Source organism: Lampris incognitus, chromosome 9, assembly GCF_029633865.1.
Source record: "Lampris incognitus isolate fLamInc1 chromosome 9, fLamInc1.hap2, whole genome shotgun sequence".
NCBI lineage: Eukaryota > Metazoa > Chordata > Actinopteri > Lampriformes > Lampridae > Lampris > Lampris incognitus.
The window spans coordinates 48671709-48692850 of record NC_079219.1 but is presented as its reverse complement, the minus strand read 5'-3'; the positions used below and the strand labels follow the sequence as shown (position 1 = coordinate 48692850).

The 21142-nt window shown below is 43.2% G+C and overlaps 1 protein-coding gene across 1 annotated transcript in view; it reads right to left on the bottom strand.

Moving 5' to 3' along the window:
* syngap1b (synaptic Ras GTPase activating protein 1b) overlaps nucleotides 1-20904 on the bottom strand; it is a gene marked incomplete at its 3' end in the record, with an annotated part of 199681 nt that extends 178777 nt beyond the window's left edge. Inside the window, exon 1 of the mRNA XM_056286999.1 lies at nucleotides 20494-20904. Coding sequence (XP_056142974.1) covers nucleotides 20494-20904 — 411 coding nt within the window. The remainder of the gene's footprint in view (nucleotides 1-20493) is intronic.
* Nucleotides 20905-21142: the final 238 nt, after the last annotated feature.

Sequence of the window (21142 nt, the reverse complement as noted above, 5' to 3'; positions counted from 1 at the left end):
TGAATTGTAAATGGCACACCAGATGGACTAAACACCCATAAAGACATTAATGGGAAAATTAAAAAAAATATCTAGGCAATAACAAAAAGCAAACCTCAGTTTGGAAACATCATGCAGACGAATTAACTCCCTGGCATAAAGAACAGTGTGTGTGTGTGTGTGTGTGTGTGTGTGTGTGTGTGTGTGTGTGTGTGTGTGTGTGTGTGTGTGTGTGTGTGCATGTGTGCATGCGTGCGTGCGGATGTGTGTATGGTGGAAGAAAGATGGAGTGGATGCAAAGAGAGGAATAGAAAAGGGAGATGAGAGATTTGAGTTGTGACAGAATGGAAAAGGAGGAGTGGTGACGGTTTGGGAGAGAGACAGATGAGTAGAAACGGAAGGATGGAGGTGCTGGGGAAGGAGGGAAGAGGAGATGTGAAGGCTGGACGAGGGCGTTCTTGCTCAGCCTGCCATGTTGAGTTGAGCGATGCTGCAGGCTGGTTGGCCCATATGTCACTACTGCTTCCCCAGGCCCAGCTGTGACGAACGGGGGGAATATGGTGGGTGGCTGATGGTGTGGGTGTGTGTGTGGGGGTGGGTGTACATGTTTAGCTATCCTAATGGGGACCAAATGGCCCCATTAGGATAGAAAAACCAGAAACCACCTACCTTGTGTAGCCATTTTATGGGGCCCCACAGGGGAAAGGGTCTATTTTAGGGTTAGGACTTGGTTTTAGGGTTAAGGTTAGAATTAGGTTAAGGTTAGGGTAAGGGTTCGGGTTAGGTATGTAGTTTGTGTAGTTAGGGTTAAGGGCTTGGAAATGAATGTAGTCAATGAGGGGTCCTCATTAGGATAGTAAAACGAGAGAGAGAGTGTGTGTGTGGGACAGAGAAAGTGAGAGAAAAAGGGGATTGGCTGTGTGCATGTGAGTGTGTCTGAGTAGTTGTGTGTGCATGCGCGTATGTGTCTGAGTAGTTGTGTGTGTGTGTGTGCGCGCGCGCGCGTGCGTGTGCGCACAGTGGCAGGTGTGTGATCCATTAGTTCTTAACAAGACAGTGATCGAACACAGACTGTGTCCTTAACTCTGCTTCTGACAGAAACACACACACATAAACATACACATGGGCGCCTGGTTATGTTTTAAAATGGGGGAGCAAACTTGGAAAGATATATAATTGGTGGGGGGGGGTATGAGGGTCCTCCCATAGGGCAAAAAAAAAAAACAACAACCCTGTAATTTAAAACAAATTTCCTGCATTTCTGCACCACCTAACCTCTTGGATTTAGTCAAGAAAAAACCCCTGCACTAGTCTAGCTTAGTTAGATTGAGTGCTGTCTTGTCTGTCCTTGCCGCAGCGTTATCAATTATGAATTTGGTGTTCACTGCGTGAGAAAATGGACGTGTGGCGTGAGAGCGTGTGGAAAGCATCAGCTGCGAGAGGGTAAAGGTCAGTGCTTGAGAGTTAGCGGCCTGCTTATTAAAAGCCACCTTACGCCTAAAGAGCCAATCAGCGAGCTAACGCTCCGTGGGCGGGCTAGCAAAGTTAGCTAACGTTGATTCGCAAATCGGTTTGGCGTTTCGTCGACAGTACAATCGTACTGTTGAGATATGACACCAGTGTATTTGTATGACTATGTGTTACTGTGTACTATTATTTTGTTTATGACTTTATTTGTCCACAAGTGGGCGGTGTTGTGCTTGCATGCGTGGATTGATTACGTCACTGAGACGCTGTTCATTTTCTTCTTCTCGCAAAACGACCGAATAAACGGAGGCTGCATTTTTCCCTCCAGCAGAAGTTCGGTAGTCAGTACGATTCTTTATAACGGTTTAATAATCCACTTCATCTGCGCAGAGATAGACATAGAGTATTAGTCTAGTCTTCTAACAGGTTATGGGCCCAGATAACGTTGGATTATTTAGTAGTTTGATAAAAGAAGTACACGAAGTGTGATAACCTCGGATGGCAGGATGCGCGCAGGTTAGCACGGAGTAGCAAGTTAGCAAGTGTGAAGCTAGTTAGCATCGAGAGAGGCTATCGGGAAGCTAACGGAACGCTAAGCTAAGCTAACGCTACCTAGGGCAGTGTTTCTCAACCGGGGGTCCGCGGACCCCTAGGGGTCCGTGGTGTAATTGCAAGGGGTCCGTGAAAATAAAATATCTTTAAAAAAAAGATCCTATGACATTTATAGAAATAGGATTATTTTACTCAAATGTGACTGAGACCTTTATCTACCTAAACTATAAAGGGTAACAGGACTTTTTTCTCTAATTACATCTGTTTCACAAGTGTAATTTATTGTATTTTAATAAGAGATCTCGCTCACGTTTGCATTGTTAAAAGTTACTGCATAAAAATTCTGTTGTTACATATATCTGAAAGTTACTGAATACATATTCTGTTTTGTTACATATATCTGAAAGTTACTGCATAAGAATTCTGTTTTGTTAACTATATCTAAGTTACAACTGAAAGCTCTTATTTTTGCTCCAAAGAGTGAATAATGCAATTTAAAATGCAGTTTCTACGGTTTCTATCAAATTGCAACCCCCCTCCCCCAAGATCAGGTGGAGGGGTCCTCAGGGTAGATAAAAAATACGCAGGGGGTCCAGGACCCCAAAAAGGTTGAGAACCACTGACCTAGGGAGATGGAGCGGAAGAAGAGCAGGTGGCCCACATTCAACGGACAGGCCGATGAGTATGAACTGTGGGAAGAGCGAATGCTCTGCTGCATGCATGGTGTGGGGCTGAAAACCACCATTCTTACCAAGCCCGCGGGACCTTTGACAGTGGAAGAGCAGGCCCTAGATGAGGAGCGGAACGCGGACGCCGACTGCGCATTGGCGCCTTTATTGGACAACACAAGCTTGGGACTGATCTTCAGAGAAACGAAGAACAAAGGTAGAGAGAGTCTACGGGTGTTGCGGGAACATTACATTGGTAAGGGCAGACCCCGGATTGTCACTCTGTATGTAACATTGACTGGGCTAAAGAAAGCTGATAATGAGACGATAACCGAATACATTATCCGAGCTGAACAAATCATTACGGCTCTCAAAGGGGCGGGAGAAGCACCGAGTGAGGGACTAATGATGGCCATGGTGATGAGGGGGTTACCTGAGAGATATAAGCCATTCACTCTAATGGTGACACATGGCGACAGTGAGTTGACATTGGGACAATTTAAGGCCAAATTGAGAAACTTTGAGGTGGCTGAAGATGTAGCTAATGCTACAGCATCGGACGAGACTTCCGAGAGGGTGATGAAGGCCCACGCAGCGCCTAAGAAAAAGCCAGTGAAACGCTGTGAGGGAGACGATGAACAAACGGTGTGCTGGCGATGCGGTGACAAAGGCCATCGGAAATCGGACTGTTCACGCAGCGTGTGGTGCAGCTTCTGCCGGGTCAAGGGTCACACGGACAAAGTGTGCAAGAAGAAGGACCGCGCTGATGGAGCCAGGTGTGCACGCGGGGAAGGTGGCGGCGGCGGTGGTGGTCACGGAGCAGGTCGAGGTCAGGGACCGGGGAATGCTGCGGAAGAAGAGAACTACATCTTCAGAGTGCAGGCTGGAGAGACCAGCTCAGCAGGAGAGACCAGCTCAGCAGGACCAGGATGACGGCAACAGTTCAAACCAGGATTGATTGTGGACTGTGGGGCTTCTTCCCACATAGTCAATGATAAGAAGAAGTTCAAGAGCTTTGACAGCTCGTTCGAGCCAGAGAAACACTGCATGGAGCTGGCGGACGGTAAGCGCACCTTTGGTGTGGTGCAGGGCAGGGGAGATGCTACGGTATGTCTGCTCGACAGTGAGGGGCGACGGTGTAGAGTGACACTGGGGAACGCACTATATATTCCATCGTACCCCCAAGAGCTCTTCTCTGTGAAGTCTGCGACAGCACACGGAGCCAGTGTGTTCTTCGAAGAGGGCAGAGATGCCCTGATGTCACCGGATGGTACCAGGTTTGACATTTTTGTACAGGGGAAAATGTACTATTTGCAAACTGAATGTGTTGTTGAAAAGTGCCATGTGAGCCATGATATAGAAACTTGGCATGAGATAATGGGCCACTGCAACTATGACGATATCATAAAGCTACAGGATATCACTGATGGTATGCATATAAAGGGTAAAGTGTGTAAACCTGACAAAGAGTGTGCAGTATGCATAGAAGGGAAGTTTACCCAAAACAGGAACAGGAAATCTACAGACAAAGCCAAGACACCACTGGAGTTGGTAAACACTGATTTAGCCGGTCCTGTGGCAAACGAGTCCATTAATGGTTTCAGGTACATGCAATCATTTACAGATGTGTGCACAGGGGCTGTGTGTGTTTATTTCTTAAAAACAAAGAGTGACACAGTGCAAGCGACCGAGAAATTTCTGGCAGATGTAGCTCCCTATGGGACAGTGAAATGCATAAGGTCGGATAATGGAACTGAGTTTACAGGCAAGGAGTTTCAAACCCTGTTGAGATGGAATAAAATAAGACATGAGACGTCCTGCCCATACTCTCCCCATCAAAATGGCGTTGCAGAGAGAGAAGGACGCACACTATTCGAGATGGCAAGGTCACTGATGCTAATAGATAGTGGTCTACCAAAGAGCCTCTGGCATTATGCTGTACAGGAGGCAGCCCACACCAGAAACAGATGCTTTAACAAGCACACAGGCACTACGCCATAGACGGCAATGACAGGAAAAAAGTGCAACATGGCTAGAATGCAAAAGTTCGGGACAGAATGCTATGCTTACCAGCAGGACAAGGGAAAGTTAGATTCTAGATGTGAGAGGGGGCGTTTTGTAGGACACGACAAGAACAGCCCGGCCTACCTAGTCTACTACCCTGACCAAGAGAAAGTACAGAAACACAGACTAGTTAAATTTGTGCACAAGGCAACTAGTGAAAATGAGACTCAGACACCAGGTCTGCACCCAGAAGACTGGGTAAGAGAGAGAAAGTCTGTTGAGACAGCTGCAACTCAGCCTAGAGTACAGAAAAATGTACAGACTGACGGTACACAGTCAGCACCCGAGGATGATGACGAGGAGCACCCAAGGGTGACGTCACAAGCCTCAGCCAGTGGGAGGTACCCCCAAAGGGAACGCAACCCTCCGAGATACCTGATTGACTATAGTCAGGGCGACAGTGATGACAGCTCACTCACTACTATAGATTATGCATACAGGGCAGTGTGCGGTGTCCCTCTGACCTTTAAAGAGGCCATGGAATCGCCAGAATCAGAAAAGTGGTCCAGGGCAATGGACGAGGAAATGGAGTTTCTAAGAGACAACAAAACATTCACCCTTACGAAATTGCCAGAGAGCAAGAAAACAGTGGGAGGAAGGTGGGTGTATGCGATAAAGACAGATATAGATGGACACGACACAAGGCTAGATTTGTAGCAAAGGGATATAGCCAGAGAGCTGGGGTGGATTATGGGGAGACATTTTCGCCGACAGCCAACCTAACAAGTGTTCGAGTGCTTCTACAGAAGGCGGCTCAGTATGACTTGATTTTACACCAGATGGATGTAAAGACGGCCTATCTTCATGCCCCCATAGACTATGACATATACATGGAACAACCTGAGGGTTATATTGAGAAGAGAGAAAAACTAGTGTGTAAACTAGAGAAGTCAATCTACGGCCTCAAGCTGTCTGGCCGCAATTGGAACTTACTGTTACACGACTGTTTGACAGGTGATGGTTTTACACAAAACCAATCAGACCATGTGTGTACTCCAAGGAGTCAAAGGAAGGGAAAACGATCATCATAACCTGGGTAGATGATCTTATCATAGCATCAAGCAGCACGGAGATGCTGAGTAAAGTGAAAAAGTTGCTGTCCACAAAATTCAGGATGAAAGATCTGGGCAGGTTAAAGTGCTTTCTTGGGATGGACTTCACTCAGTCCGCCAACTGTGTAACAGTTTCACAACAAAGGTACTCTGAGAAAATATTGGAGCGTTTTGATATGCAGGAGTGCAGGGTAAAAGAAACCCCATGTGAGCAGAAATTAGACTACTCAGAAGATGCACCAAAAATGTTAGATGTCAAAAAGTACAGAGAGGTGGTCGGGAGTCTAATATACTTAGCTACATGTACACGTCCAGATTTATGTTTTGTTGTGAGCAAGCTATCTCAGCATTTTGCAGAGCCTACTGAAGAGCAATGGGTGACAGTAAAACATGTGTTTCGTTACCTTAAGGGCACCACAGACAAACAGCTCTGTTACAGGAAGAGCGACGAGAAGCTTGGCTTACAGGCATATAGTGATGCCGACTGGGCTTCAGATACTGCGGATAGACGCAGCACATCAGGTTACTGTGTGAGCATGAGCAAGGGAAGTGCACTTATCTCTTGGAAAGCCAAGAAACAAGCTACTGTAGCACTTTCTACGTGCGAGGCGGAGTATATGGCTCTGGCTTTAGCCATCCAGGAATGTATTTATGTTGAACAGTTACTGGGAGGTATTGATTCATATGAATACAAGAGAACAGTGGTTTATGAGGACAACCAGGGGACAATAGCTTTAGCGAAGGACCCGGTGTGTAGGCAACGCTGCAAACATGTGGATATCAAATACCACTTTATAAGGTCTACCATAAGAGAGGAAAGGATGTCATTGGTGTATTGCCCTACAGACGAAATGGTTGCGGATGTAATGACGAAGCCCGCATCCAAGGTAAAACTGAAGACATTTGCTAAGACAATGTTTGGTGTGTGAAATGTGAGTGGTATGGGTTATACCAAGTTTTTTTTTTTATTTTGTTCTATGAATATGAAAAGGTATACAGTAAGCTCATGATTCATAAGTGGGAGTGTTGAGATATGACACCAGTGTATCTGTATGACTATGTGTTACTGTGTACTATTATTTTGTTTACGACTTTATTTGTCCACAAGTGGGCGGTGTTGCGCTTGCATGCGCGGATTGATTACGTCACTGAGACGCTGTTCATTTTCTTCTTCTCCCAAAACGACCGAATAAACGGAGGCTGCATTTTTCCCTCCAGCAGAAGTTCGGTAGTCAGTACGATTCTTTATAACGGTTTAATAATCCACTTCATCTGCGCAGAGATAGACATAAAGTATTAGTCTAGTCTTCTAACACGTACTTTTAGCTAATTTAAAGTTTGGCTGGAGTCACTGGGTCATGTAGGTTCATTCAACATACGCTAGCCTATCTTCTCCTATCTTCGATTTTCAGTCAGTGATCGCAGTTAGGCTTAATGGTTTCTCACCTTTGTAAACAGTCAGACTCCGGTGTGGATTGACAGATTGTGATTGACAGTTTAAGCATGCGGTTAACACGACCAGTGACGGGATGGACTGAACCAACTCAAAAACTCAAAGGGTGATCCAAAAATGTGTATTTTTTTTCTTTATTGCTTGTTTTTGTCAGTTACTGAAAATAGTAAAATGATCATCGACATACTTTGCTTCTGTTTGCGGGCACTGTATGATGATAGCAAAACCATAACTTTGCTCCCCCTAATTGAATAATGGCATTTGCTCCATTGCTCCGCCGCTTATGCGCGCGTCCATAACATACGACCCTGCTTCAGATGAAAAGTCACATATATACAAACACACACACACACTCATATGTCCATGGAAAAGCAATCATACACAGATACACAGATAAATTCCGTGGTCAGCATAAACGGACAGAAACACATAATCATCAGTAGACACACACACACACACACACACTGGCCAAAGTAACAAGTTTGTCCTTCACAGTAAACAGTAAATGTCCCATCACAGATAGATATTCCTCCTCCACCTGACCTCGGGCTCGAACCACAGCGAACCCCCCCCCCCCCACACACACACACACACACACACACCCCGTAACATAGGATAAAGTTGTATGATTGATCACTGGTTTGATTTCGGCCATATTGTGTGGAGATGACATGTTCTCCCCATGTTCACATGGACTTCCTCCTGCAGTCAAAAGACATGTATGCTGAACGTGTCTTAGGTAAATTGGAGTCTGTCAGTTGTCCATAGGTGTTAATTGTGTGTGTGTGTGTGTGTGTGTGTGTGTGTGTGATGGAGTGGTGACTTGTCCTGGGTGACTTTCTGCCTTCTGCCCAGTGCATGCTGGGATCGACTCCAACCCCCCCCCCATGGCGCGGAATTGGATTAATCAAGTGGGTATAATGGATGGATGTGATTTCTAGAATTTATTTTTATACATGGTACTTAAATCTTATAATCAATTATTTCAATCTACTTACTCATTATTCTGCTTAGACTTGTTTTTATGAATCCTATTCGTCCTCAGTGAGAATGATTGAATTCCTCCAAATAGTTTTTAGTGTTTTTAAACAGCTTTCTATCAGGTGTTTTCCACACTAACACAGCAGTACTGGTTAAGAGAGCACTGACCCAGGGGAATGATTTATCTCACTGTTTTCTATAGGTTGTCTGTAATTCTTGCAAATTACAGATTGTGAGGGTGCACACTGGGAGTGTAAGTGTATTCTATGGTTGTACTCGTGTAAGCTGCTCTTTATAAATGCCTCAGGTGTAAATGTAAATGGTTGCTAAAGTTGCTATATGTGAGTCCCAACTTCTATCATTCAGCGATATGAAAATCAATTACAATTTCAAATAGCTGTACTGCACGACTTCAAATAACGAGGCAGTGGATGCCCGTGTGCTTGCAAACAGCTGACGTTTTTGAAAGCCTTCACCAGACATCAGATGCAATCCCTGCATGGATTGCTGCATAAATGCAGGCCAATTCCTCAAACGATGGCATATATACTCTTAGCAAGTTTGGCAGGTGTGTGTGTGTGTGTGTGTGTGTGTGTGTGTGTGCGCGTTCACATGCAGGGGGGAATCTTTGACTTCATTTCTTCCACCACTCAACAACCCCTGATGAGTCACCAGTCATGTATTTACTAGCCATATTATAATATTTCCTTGTCATATTATCTTTCCGGACAACCGCTATATTACACATAGCCCATTTAAGGTGGCTGACGAGAAGAATTTTCCAAGCTGGGCAAACCCCAATTCTTCTTCATAAAAGTAATAAATGGCAGGGGATTGCTTTTAAGGTCATCTAGATCCGGCAGTCGCTCGGGGTGAGTTGGCAGGAGACAAATTAGGCCCACTTTCCTCTTTTCCCTGGGCTTCTCTCTGAGGTATTGGAGAAAAAAGCTTGTACACTATCCACCTGAATAGAATTAATCAGATTCTTGAGATAAAAACAGTTTAATCCTCCATAAGTGCAGGATGACCTATTGATATTTTTTTTTACAGATTTGAGTGGTTTGCAATGGTTAGGCTTCTCAAAGCCGATGCCAAGTAGAGGTTTGCTTATTAGTTTTGTTGGCTGAGCTTTTTAAACAACCCTATTTGGTTTTGGTTTACTCACCCAATGACGGCGTTTTTCATTCTCTCATGACTGTCTCCACCCACATACCTTCATCACGTAATTATTCCCCTATGCCTACCCCACAGTGATGCATGTGTAAGTATACGAAGCACTTATGAGCAACATTTAAGGAATTGTGACAGCATTAGCTACAGGCTTAAGTCACCATGAATAGACTTTTATTGCTGAACAGCTCGCACTCAAATACATTCGTGCCTCTACTATCACCACCAATGTTTTGTTTTTCTCCAACGAATGTGATACCTTTGCAGGGAAGAGTGATAAACTATAAAACCACATATGTTTTCATATTGGTCCAGGGAGACGGCTCAGCTGGGTTGTGTGTGACAGTGGATAGTAATGTGCTCATGCCAATGCTAATAGCCTGTCCAAGGCGTCTCACATGCATGTGAGATTGGCAGAGTTGGGGGCCATATGACTTTGGGGACGGGGCACTGGTGACTTTGTCACCTGCAAGAGGAACAGTGGGGAGAATGATGGCAGGCATCCATAACTCGCTGCCCTCTCGCTCCCCCTATAGGCCGTGAGGTGGCAGGACAGCCTATAGAAATATGTAACGTTGGAAAGATTGGAAGGAGGGAATTGTGTGGATCATGAATATCAAAGTGGTTTTGCTTCAGATACCACAGAGAGGGCTCAGCAGCGATCACATATTGATCCCTGTATCTCACCGTAAAGTGAGCCATTGCATTAGAGGTCTCCTAGTCTTATTTCCATTTCAGCCATTTCGTTGATGTTTCCATCTGGAGCAACTTAAGAGTCAGCTAGAATGAGAAGTGTCTTGCAATATGATAATAGGACACACACATGCATTCTACCTTTAACAGCTGCTGCAACACCACTGAAAAACACAACGCAGTAGAGAGAGCAGTCAATACTGAATTTACTTGCATAGATTCAAATAACCAGTCTTTTTGTTGTAGTCCTGTACTGTCTCTGCATACATATTTGCACGTATACCACAAAACTCACTTCAACATGTTGATATTTTCTGTATCTACATAACAATGGACTGTTAATATGCGGGCAGGGTGTTGACTGGATGTCATCAACATGAATCCTACATTAACACTTAAACAGTGAATAAACACTATTTTATTCTGTCTTTTCAAAGTGGACAAGGTGTAGAATTCATCACCAGGGCACCAGTTCTACCATCCTTGGGGATTATAAACACATTTTCAGCTCAAAAAAAAAATGCAAATAAAAAATGTTTACTACCTTTTTAAAAGCAGCTGAATGACTTTAATCCAATAGAATTAAGCTACAGCATGTGCAAATTATTTAATTTTGTAATGACATAGAATAGACAAAGGCATTCAGTGCCATTTCTTCAAGAGGCTGCTTCTCCTCTGTATTTCTGACAGCCATCATTCACAAAAAAAAATCATAGAAAAGAAGCGAGTGGCATCTGAATGGAGCTGTGAGGAGCAGGGAGACAGCTGGCCTATGGGAGAGCCAAACACTGCTGCCAGTCACCCTAGAGAGCGCAAGAGAGGGGGGGAGAGAGAGAGGGGGGGGGAGAGAGAGAGCGGAGAGAGAGAGAGAGAAACAGAGAGCTAGAGCGAGCGAGTGAGTGAGAGAGAGAGGGAATGGAACAGAGAAAAATTAAGAGATAGATAGATAGATCGATAGATCAATAGATAGGTAGTTAGATAAAGAGGAAGAAAGTGGAGAGAGGGACGGGGACAGATAACGAGGTGAATGTAGGATAGACGGAGAGAAAGAAGGAGAGACAGAGGTGCATTTGTAGTGAGATGGAGAGTGGGAGAGTTGAAGGAGAGCGAGAGAGCAGAGGGTGGAGATAGATGAGGAGAAAACAACAGATGAAGGGAGAGAGATGAAAGGGTGAGAGTGATGGATCTGAAATGGGCACTGAAATGAGGACAGGGAGGATACAGAACATATTGATGAATAGAGAAGCACTGAGGTGAGGGAAGTGTATTTAAGCTGCACTGATATAGAAATGTAAAGCAGGTAGAAACCAATGTGTGTGTGTGTGTGGGGGGGGGTTGCTCTCACCACATGGGGCAAGTGACAGGCATGAATAAGCCAGCCATCACTTCAGGTCTGCCTCTGCATCAATCATGAGTGCCACCTTATTGGCACTATTACATGGGGGAGGGTAAGTAATGAATTGACCTGGGCTTTCTGTTACTAGAGCTGGACAATATTTCAATATAATATCCATATCATGATAATATGTGATCTGATATCATCTGGAATTTTGATTATGTAATATTAGATATAGAGTCAGCAATTAGCATATATACATATTCATTGCTAACTGGCATCAAAGCATGCTACATAAAGATCATATCATAGTAGTACTATATGAAGTAGTAGTAATATATTTACTACATATTAATCGTATATTAATATGTATATGAATCATACATTAAATCATATATTATCGTTTACTACATATTAATCATAGCAACACTACATGAAGTAGTAGAAGTAGTAGTAGTCATATCATAGCGGTACTAGTAGTAGAATATGTACTATGTAGTAATCATATCATAGCCAAGAGTGCATTTCAAGTCGAGTACACGTGGCATATTATCAAGAGACAGGGAATCAGAGGAATCAAAGTACAAAGTAGATTTACACTAGATGATACAATAATAATAATAATAATAATGATTTTATTTATATATAGCACTTTTCTAAAACAATGTTACAACGTGCTTCACAAAAAAAGTTACTTGTTGTCATTTCCTGTTCTTAAAGGCTGCATTACAGTAAAATGATAAACGTTCCTAACTTATTCATCTATTTTAGCTGAGTGAAATGAACAATCAGTGCCTCTGCCTGCTTGGTTATCATATCCACATTCATGGGCAGCTTGTTCCTTAGGGTGATCGGGCGATGCCCTACCAAAGGGAAAAAGGAGAGAATGTTTCTACCACATTCTACCACGCTGCCAGCCTGTGACTGTTCTAGGCGGTTCGTTCTAAATCTGAATATCATAGGCCAATCAGCGTCAAGTCGTGTTCTGTGGAGTACCGCCCCTTTGGGACGATTTTAGTCTGGTTAAAAAATGAAAATCGTACAGATCATACTGATAGTCTTTCATGGTAAATATTCTGTCCGCGCAATTGCGTCTGACTAAGGCTAGACAGATAGCTAACAAAAAGAATCCTCAATAAACCCGTCTTCAACAGAGTGTGGCTTTACTGGTTTCAACATTTTAAAACTGAAAATACAAAGAGGTACAGATTACTAATCACATACGGCTTACACAAAATTGCTTTTAGCATGAAATATATCATGTCACAATTAACAATAACATTCATTACTTTAGAGTTATCCAGATATAGACAGCCAAACAATAAACTAGCATAAGAACTTAGCAAACATGAGAACGTATGTCAATTAGTCAGATGCTAGCTAGGGAGCTGTCCGCTTGAATGAGCTTCTGAGTTAGCTAAAATAGGTTAGCTAGCAACATCAAGACAACAAGAAACATCTTCTAGTAATATGTAGCTTAACTTACAAAATTACGTTTCGGATCTAACATGTAAGTGCTGATACTTACAGACATATCTACTCCAAGGTTCAAACGAATAAAAACAGACCGCATTTCACACACTGCTTGCTGCTTCACAACGAGCCAAACGGAACAAAATGGACTCTCAGAGGGTGAAACTAACAGTACCTAAAACAACCAATAGAGGGCAGCACTGTAACACCTAACGTCATAACAAAGCGTGGGCAGTTCTGTCGTCTTCAGTTCTCATGCAGTTATAGAGAGCAGGAAGGAATCTTGTTCTAAGTTGCGTTTTTTGTGTGCATCTCTCACCTGGAAGAGAATCTAGTTAATATACAAAAGAGCATGTATTCAGTACAGTAGTGTAACACCTAGCTGGGGTCAGAACAGTAAGGCATATTTGTTTCGAACTGCAGGCACTGCAATGCCCTCTCTATGGGTTCCGGGAAGGCTTGTGCTAACGTGTTTTTCTCATGGTAACGGGGGCAGCTAGCCGTACTTCCATTGGTCACTGCTGTATGTTGCCGCTTTGTCCCTGCACGTCCGCCATATTGGAGGGTTCAAGTTCTGGTAGTAAACAAATACAGTGGTGTATTGACAGATGCAGACTTCATTGCAAAATCGACTGTAACTCGCTTTCTGAACAGGTTTTCATGAAATTTGGTTTGTGATAAACGTGTGAAATTGATCTTTTTACTGGTTACTTGTTGGAATTAAATTCAGTTACTGGGGGTGGATCTAATCAGCTCGATTCCATGACAAATGCTCACAAGACAAATGCTCACAAGACAAATGCTCACAACACTAAAAGAAAAAGAGACAAATGCTCACAAATTGTTTTATAATCTATATTTACAGCGAAAAATGATAGTATACAGATATACAAATATGAAGTATGTTTAAAATCTCTTAATTAGGTCACTGTGATCCCTATTACATGCTTAGACATGTGTGATATTTCTTGTGACATGCAACAGACTGTTCAATGGAATATTTTTCCATGAATAAAGGTTAATTAAGATTATGTATTACCAAACAGTAATTGATAGTCTCATTATCATGATTATCTTTAAGATCACCATTTCATTTGTCAGGGAGATGTGATCCCTCTCACATGCTTAGGCCGATGTGATATGTCTTATGTGACATGCAACAGAATGTTCAGTTGACTTTTTGAAAAATAAAGATCGTAAAACAATTTGTGAGCATTTGTCTCTTTTTCTATTAGTATTGTGAGCATTTGTCTTGTGAGCATTTGTCTGCACACCAATCAGCTGTTATGCCAAAACATTAACCTTCTGAATAGCCACAACTTCCTCTAGGACATGCAGGCTCTGGTCTATTAATAGGCAACATGAAGTGTACATTATTTAGAATTTCAGCTTTTGTGGGCTTCTCCAAATATGTAGATTTCTATATTTATTATATTGTAACGCGACACATTGGCCGTTGTTAATGGGTCGGACCCCTTAGTTGAGCGGTCAGCGATGTCTCCCGTGGTGTGGGAAACACGGGTTCGCGTCCCGGCTGCCACAGTTCCTGTGGTTGCCCCCCGAATTCGCTACAATATTGTTTACAGCCGCCTGGTTGCTTGGACAACTACGGGTGTCACCGACATGCATTATTTCTCAGAGAAGGGGAAAAGGCATGAAACGGAGTAGGTCAACACTGCCACAGTTAGACAAGAGCTGTTTGTGCGTCATCTCAACGATGAGGTGAACAAGCACCGCCACGTTCTAGCCCGTCTTATCGACCGTGGGAAGTTTTGTGGCATGTTAGTGATGAAGACTAAATCAGATTGTTATGAGAGTGACCTTACTCAATTTTATTTGAATGGTAAAACAGGTCTCTAACTTCACAATCAAAGGTAATTGTGAGGGCAAACTGATGGATGACGCTTTATCTGTCGATGAACACAGTGGATTGTTCAGTCATTGTAGAACCAAAATAATTTTATTTAAGACATTTACAATGAACTCCTGGATATAGCTGTACGCAAATACTGTACAGTATGTGGCCTAACATCCATCCATTATCCAAGCCGCTTATCCCAATCAGGGTTGCGGGATGCTGGAGCCTATCCCAGCAGTCATTGGGCGGCAAGCGGAGAGACACCCTGGACAGATCGCCAGTCCATCACAGGGCCCTAATAATAATAATAATAATCATAATATCATATAGCAGTTGTGCCTAACAATATTTGTCTTGTGTTGCTCTATAGTGGTTACTGGTGGTATTGCTATGTGAGTTGAACATAAAACAAATTGTACAATGTAATGTGACAATGTGAAGTTAGCTAGTTGACTTGGGTTAATTTACCCATTGAATGGGTCACCTTAGCCATCATCGCAACAATTGCCCCCCCCCCAGGAGATTTGGTAGGAGCCGCCACTGTATACTAACGATCATTTCTCAGCATTTTCTTGTCCATAAACATCGTTTGACAGCACTAATAGTCCCCCACAAAATGTTGTCCCATATCTGAGGTATTCACTCAAAAATACTGTGATATTTGCTTTTGTCAATATTGCCCCGCCTTACTTTCTTTTCAATCCCTCCTCTTATCAGGAACACAGAGCACTCTGTTCCTCTGAATGATGACAATTAGCACTAATATTGGCAGCCATGCAATTGCATTACTGTAAAATAACCATCCAGCTCCTCTACCCCTTTCAATGACCACATTAAGCAAATTAAACACTGTAATATCAGCATGCATATGGTGGTATAATGCACTGGTAAGTGTGGGGATGTGACCTCAGCCCATTTTACAGGGCTCGGCTCCATCCAAGGTCTCCATATAAACCTTTGGCCTTGGCTTAAGCTGTGGAAATTCCTGAATAAAAATATGTTTGTTTCAAAGCAGAGATTGAAAAGCAGAGGAACACTACCCTCTCCTGGCCTGGAAAACAAGTTAAAATTCACAAATGGCAGCAAATGAGACATGCCCTACCTCAGGAAATAAACACCTGCCTATGTCGAGACATCAATAGACAATAGTATAGTTCACAAAATGTCAACTTTCTTACATACTGTGACATCAGTTTGAATACCGCTGATGATGACGAGGTGAGTGAGACACTATCTCCCCTCCCTTACAACTACCAGAGTGCCTTTGTGCAAGTTTGTTCACTTCATCAACAGCAGGAAACTATGACTGAGTTCCCATGTGTTCAAGTGGAGGAACATGATGATAGAGAGGGCTGAAAAAAAACTCTTGCAAACCCCTTCTCTGAATAAATCACAGTTAAAAGCAACATAAATTTGGTTATGCATTTATATAAAAAATTATTTGAGGAAACTTTTACCCCCCTTCTCGAACACACCAAGACAGATTTTCAGAGATGGGATAATCTCCCATTATCACTATTTGGACACAATACTGTAACAAAAATTAATACTTTACCTAAATTGTTATATTTATTTCAATGTATCCCAACTTGTATGACAAAATATGTATTGTAATACACTGGAGCAATATATTTCTGCATTTATTTGGAATCGTAAACCCCTATGGATTCGAAAAGATTTTATGCAAAGAACAAAACAATCAGCAGGGCTAGCTTTACTAAATGTCCAGTTCTATTATTGGGCGGCAAATGTACGAAATGTGCTTGATTGGCTGAGTGCTCCATCTAGAGAGACACCAGCATGGCTTTATATGGAATCATCACATTGTGGTAAAACCTCACTACCGGCTTTGCTTGGTTCAGCTCTTCCATTATAATTGCATACTTACAAGAGTAATCCTTTGGTATATCATTCTTTCAGCATCTGGGTACAGTGTAGGGAGAGGTTTGGATTACATTCAATGTTTATTCAGGCACCAATTTATTCTAATCATATGTTCCCACCCTCTATGATAGATTCTGCGTTTAATATATGGAACAGCAATGGTACACATAGTTTTAAGGACCTGTATATAGATAAATTTGCCTCATTTATTCAACTGACTCAAAAATGTAACATCCCATAGACCCATTTCTTCTGTTATTTACAAATTTAAAATTTTATGCATTGCAGATATCCCCAGTTCTGCCATTTACCAGCCAAAAAACTTTATGTTGTTGAAGAAAAGGAAAAGAAAAGAAAAGCAAAATAAGTTTTATCAAAGCTATAACTGATAGAAACTGACTAGAAAGAAACCACATGCATGATGCATACCTAAACTGACCTTGAAACCCACCCCTGACATAAACCCCAAGGCGGCAAATACCCTGGCAAACCCTGATTCCGTGCTAGAACCTGAACAAATGAGGCCTGCCCTGTTTTTCTTTAGATAGTATTTGAAAAAGTGGGTAGTAGCTGGTATAAAGAAAACGTGGAATTGTCTGAATATGGATCAAGCTTATAACAATATCAAGGCACTACATAAAAAGGTCGTTTTTGAGATTTTTCTGTGCCAACATCCAATTACTAAGTGAATGGAACCATTACAAGGTTGTTCACTTAAGCCAGAGATTCCTCTGACCGAACATGGAAAAATGACCGTGCAGCGCCCGGGGACCAACTCCAGTTCTTCTTTCCATTGTCTTGGGCAGAGGCAGATAGGAGTATTAACCCTATTAAGCATGTTTTTCTGATGGTGGGGGAAACCGGGGAACCCGAAGAAAACCCACCACAGACACGGGGAGAACATGCAAACTCCACACAGAGGATGACCTGGGATGACCCCCAAGGTCGGACAACCCCGGGGTTCGAACCCAGGACCTTCTTGCTGTAAGGTGACAGCGCTAACCACTGGGCCACCATGATGCCCTCATAAAAGAATATCAAATCATATTATATTACATCAAATCATATTAAGAATATCCATCCATCCATTATCCAAACTGCTTATCGTTACTCAGGGTCGTGGGGATGCTGGAGCCTATCCCAGCAGTCATTGGGCAGCAGGCGGGTAGACACCCTGGACAGGCTGCCAGTCATTCACAGGGCTGACACACACACATTCACAGCTAGGGACAATTTAGTATGGCCGATTCACCTGACCTACATGTCTTTGGACTGTGGGAGGAAACCGGAGCACCCGGAGGAAACCCACGCAGACATGGGGAGAACATGCAAACGCCACACAGAGGACGACCTGGGACGACCCCCCAAGATTGGATTACCACGCTAACCACTGTTCCACCGTGTCACCCTTATAAAAGAATATCAAATCATATTAAGAATATCAAATCAAAGAATATCAATCATAAAAGAATATCAAACTTTTTTTTTTATCAGGGCAACCCTGACTGACTTGCAAGTAGATTGGAATAGTAGAAGTTGAATCTATAAATACCTCACACAACAAGATCATCTAGGAGGATAACATTTCAGATTAACCTGAAATTGGGACCGCCCCCAGCTCTCAAGGGGGTCAAATAAGACCTAAAATTGGGCCAATTACCCTCTTATGTGCACAGCCTTTGTCACAAAATGGCTGACAAAAACAGCTTTGGTTGTTTATTAGGGAATTTTGTCATGAGCAAGCAAGTTCTTGTTCAGCACCACTGTGCTTTAAGTTCATACAGTTATAAACAGTCTCCTTATGTAGGCCACTGGGCATTTCTGCTGGGGTAAATGGGGTTGAGTGTTTTCCTCAAGAGGCACATTGACAGCAGAGGAAAGTGGAAGGGTTTATAAGGAGCTGCCCTCTCAAACTTTTCCAAATCACCCCTTCTGGTGTCAATCCAGCAAAGTTTCTAGGCAGCAGCCCTCCAACTTCTTACAGATACTAATTTCCGGGGACAGCTGGTATAAATGGGCTAACGGTGCTATATTTCACAATAAAGATGAGAAAATTATGATCAAAAACCTTAGAACAGATTGTTTTCAATTTTGTGGGACCTAGAGCAGCAACAGCACCAAACAGTCACAATAACAAAAACAGGATATAGCTAAATGGGCTTATTTTTTACAGCCCAAACACAGTAGCATCAGCTTCCATTCATCTTCATAGTAAGTGAGTGACAGGTGTCATGGCACGCCCCCTTGATTTGCTAATCATTTGGGCTAAATTCATTCAATCCTCAGGCCGATGACTTTTGACCAATGACAGCAGACGTACAGAGTAATGGTACACACAGTGAGGCGCTACTTGTTCGAGAGCAGGTGTTAGCATGAACAAGGTGAATTGTTTACTTTATCATGCATTTTCTTCATTGTCTTTTGAGGGAAAATTGGAAGTAAAGAGATTGAGGACACATCGTCCAAACAATGTTCAAATAACACAAAAGGACAAACAACCAAATTGTAAGATTGTGTTACTTGGTTTTCTTTTCTGTTTCCCATGCTTGCTTTTTGTTAGAGACGTGGCTTGGACTCAACAAGGAATCGTGGATTTGAAACATTTATCTGACAAAACTAGGAAACATGGGGTGTCGGGGTGACGTGGCGGTCTATTCCGTTGCCTAACAACACGGGGCTTGCCGGTTCGAATCCCCGTATGACCTCTGCCGTGTCTGCGGGTGGGAAGCTGGATGTGGGTATGTGTGTCCTGGTCACTGCACTAGCGCCTCCTCTGGTAGTCGGGGCACCTGTTCGGGGGGGAGGGAGAACTGGGGGGGGAAGCGTGATTCTCTCACATGCTACGTCCCCCTGGTGAAACTCCTCACTGTCAGGTAAAAAGAAGCGGCTGGTGACTCCACTTGTATCGGAGGAGGCATGTGGTAGTCTGCAGCCCTCCCCGGATTGGCAGAGAGGGTGGAGCAACGACCGAGACAGCTTGGAAGAGTGGGGTAATTGGCCAGATACAATTGGGGAGAAAAAGGGGGAAATATCTAAAAAAAGAAAAAAGAATTAGGAAATGTGTGTGTGTGTGAGAGAGAGAGAGAGAGAGAGAGAGAGAGAGAGAGAGAGAGAGAGAGAGAGAGAGAGAGAGAGAGAGAGAGAGAGAGAGCGAGAAAGATAGATTTTTGGACTCAAGCCATTCTTATGGGTACTGCTCTATGTTGTTGTAGAGCACAGATATAACAAGGTTTATTGTGTCATTGCTGTAACTTGGTATCTCGGATGTGATGCTGTTGTTGCTGCAGCATGAAGTTATTGATGGGTATAATGCATTTGTTAGCCTACCCACCCAATATCACCACCAGCTGTCACTGCTAATTTCTGATCATGAGCTGATAACGAATGCTAGCTAATCCAATTCATTAATTTACAAAGCAGTATTGATTCCGATTAGCTTGAGGACATTTTTTCATGTTTTTCTGTTTCTTCTAGACTAGAGATTTTGTATTTAAGTTTTCCCTTCCTCTACGCTAGAGAATTTGATCAAGGCCAAAAGGTCAGGTCTCTGGTTTGATTTCTCCCATGATGTTTATATTCTGGCACTTTCAGGGTCAATTTCCATTGTTGTATCCTCAACTATGAAAAGTCCTGTACAGTAATTCCACCACTGCCTCATTATCGGTACATCTGATCTGTAGCGGTCTTTATCCATGTGGCAATCCCCCAAGGGGATACACAGGATTTCACAACATAGTTCTTGGTTGGATGTGTGCTAATAAGTAAAATCAGCTTGTGGTGACAGATGAAAATGAAAACTTGTCTAGTCTTCAGTCTCGATGTGTCAAAGACTGAGACCACGGCTCTGTGTGTATGTACAGTACCTCCTCCTGGTCCAACATGTAGAGCTGATTTCCAGAGATCACACAGAGACGGGGGTCCCAGCGGTCATGCGAGGCACGGTCGTGTGGGGGGCGATCGTAGGAAGGGCGGTCGAAGGAGGGACGGTCGTAGGAGGGACGGTCGTAGGAAGGGCGGTCGAAGGAAGGGCGATCGTAAGAGGGACGGTCGTAGGAAGGGCGGTCGTAGGAGGGATTGTGGAAGGAGTGGGCGTGTTGGGAGCGATGAGGATGATGATAGTAGGAGGGGGAGACGGCACACCTCGCATCTGGACAGGGAAGAAAGACAGGCAGGCAGGGAGGTTGGGAGGGATTGGAGAGAAAGGGGAGGAAGGGAGGGAAAACAAGGAGGTCAGTAAGGATCATCGGTTGGAGGACTACGCTGTTGTAACTCATACCTGCTTTCACAGCATCAGTGTCAGGGTGTCGCTAGGAGTGTATTTCAGGTTTTCATGAAGAGGAAAAGAAACAGAAGATACAGTAATACTATATACCTCAGTGAGTGGGGCTTGGCAGTAGCATTGTTTGTTTCTGGGGAGAGTCAAATCTACGCAAACAGTACAGTAAGATCCCTTTTACATCATACACCAAGAGTAATGCACACAGATGTTCACAGATCATTCCAGAAGAGGAA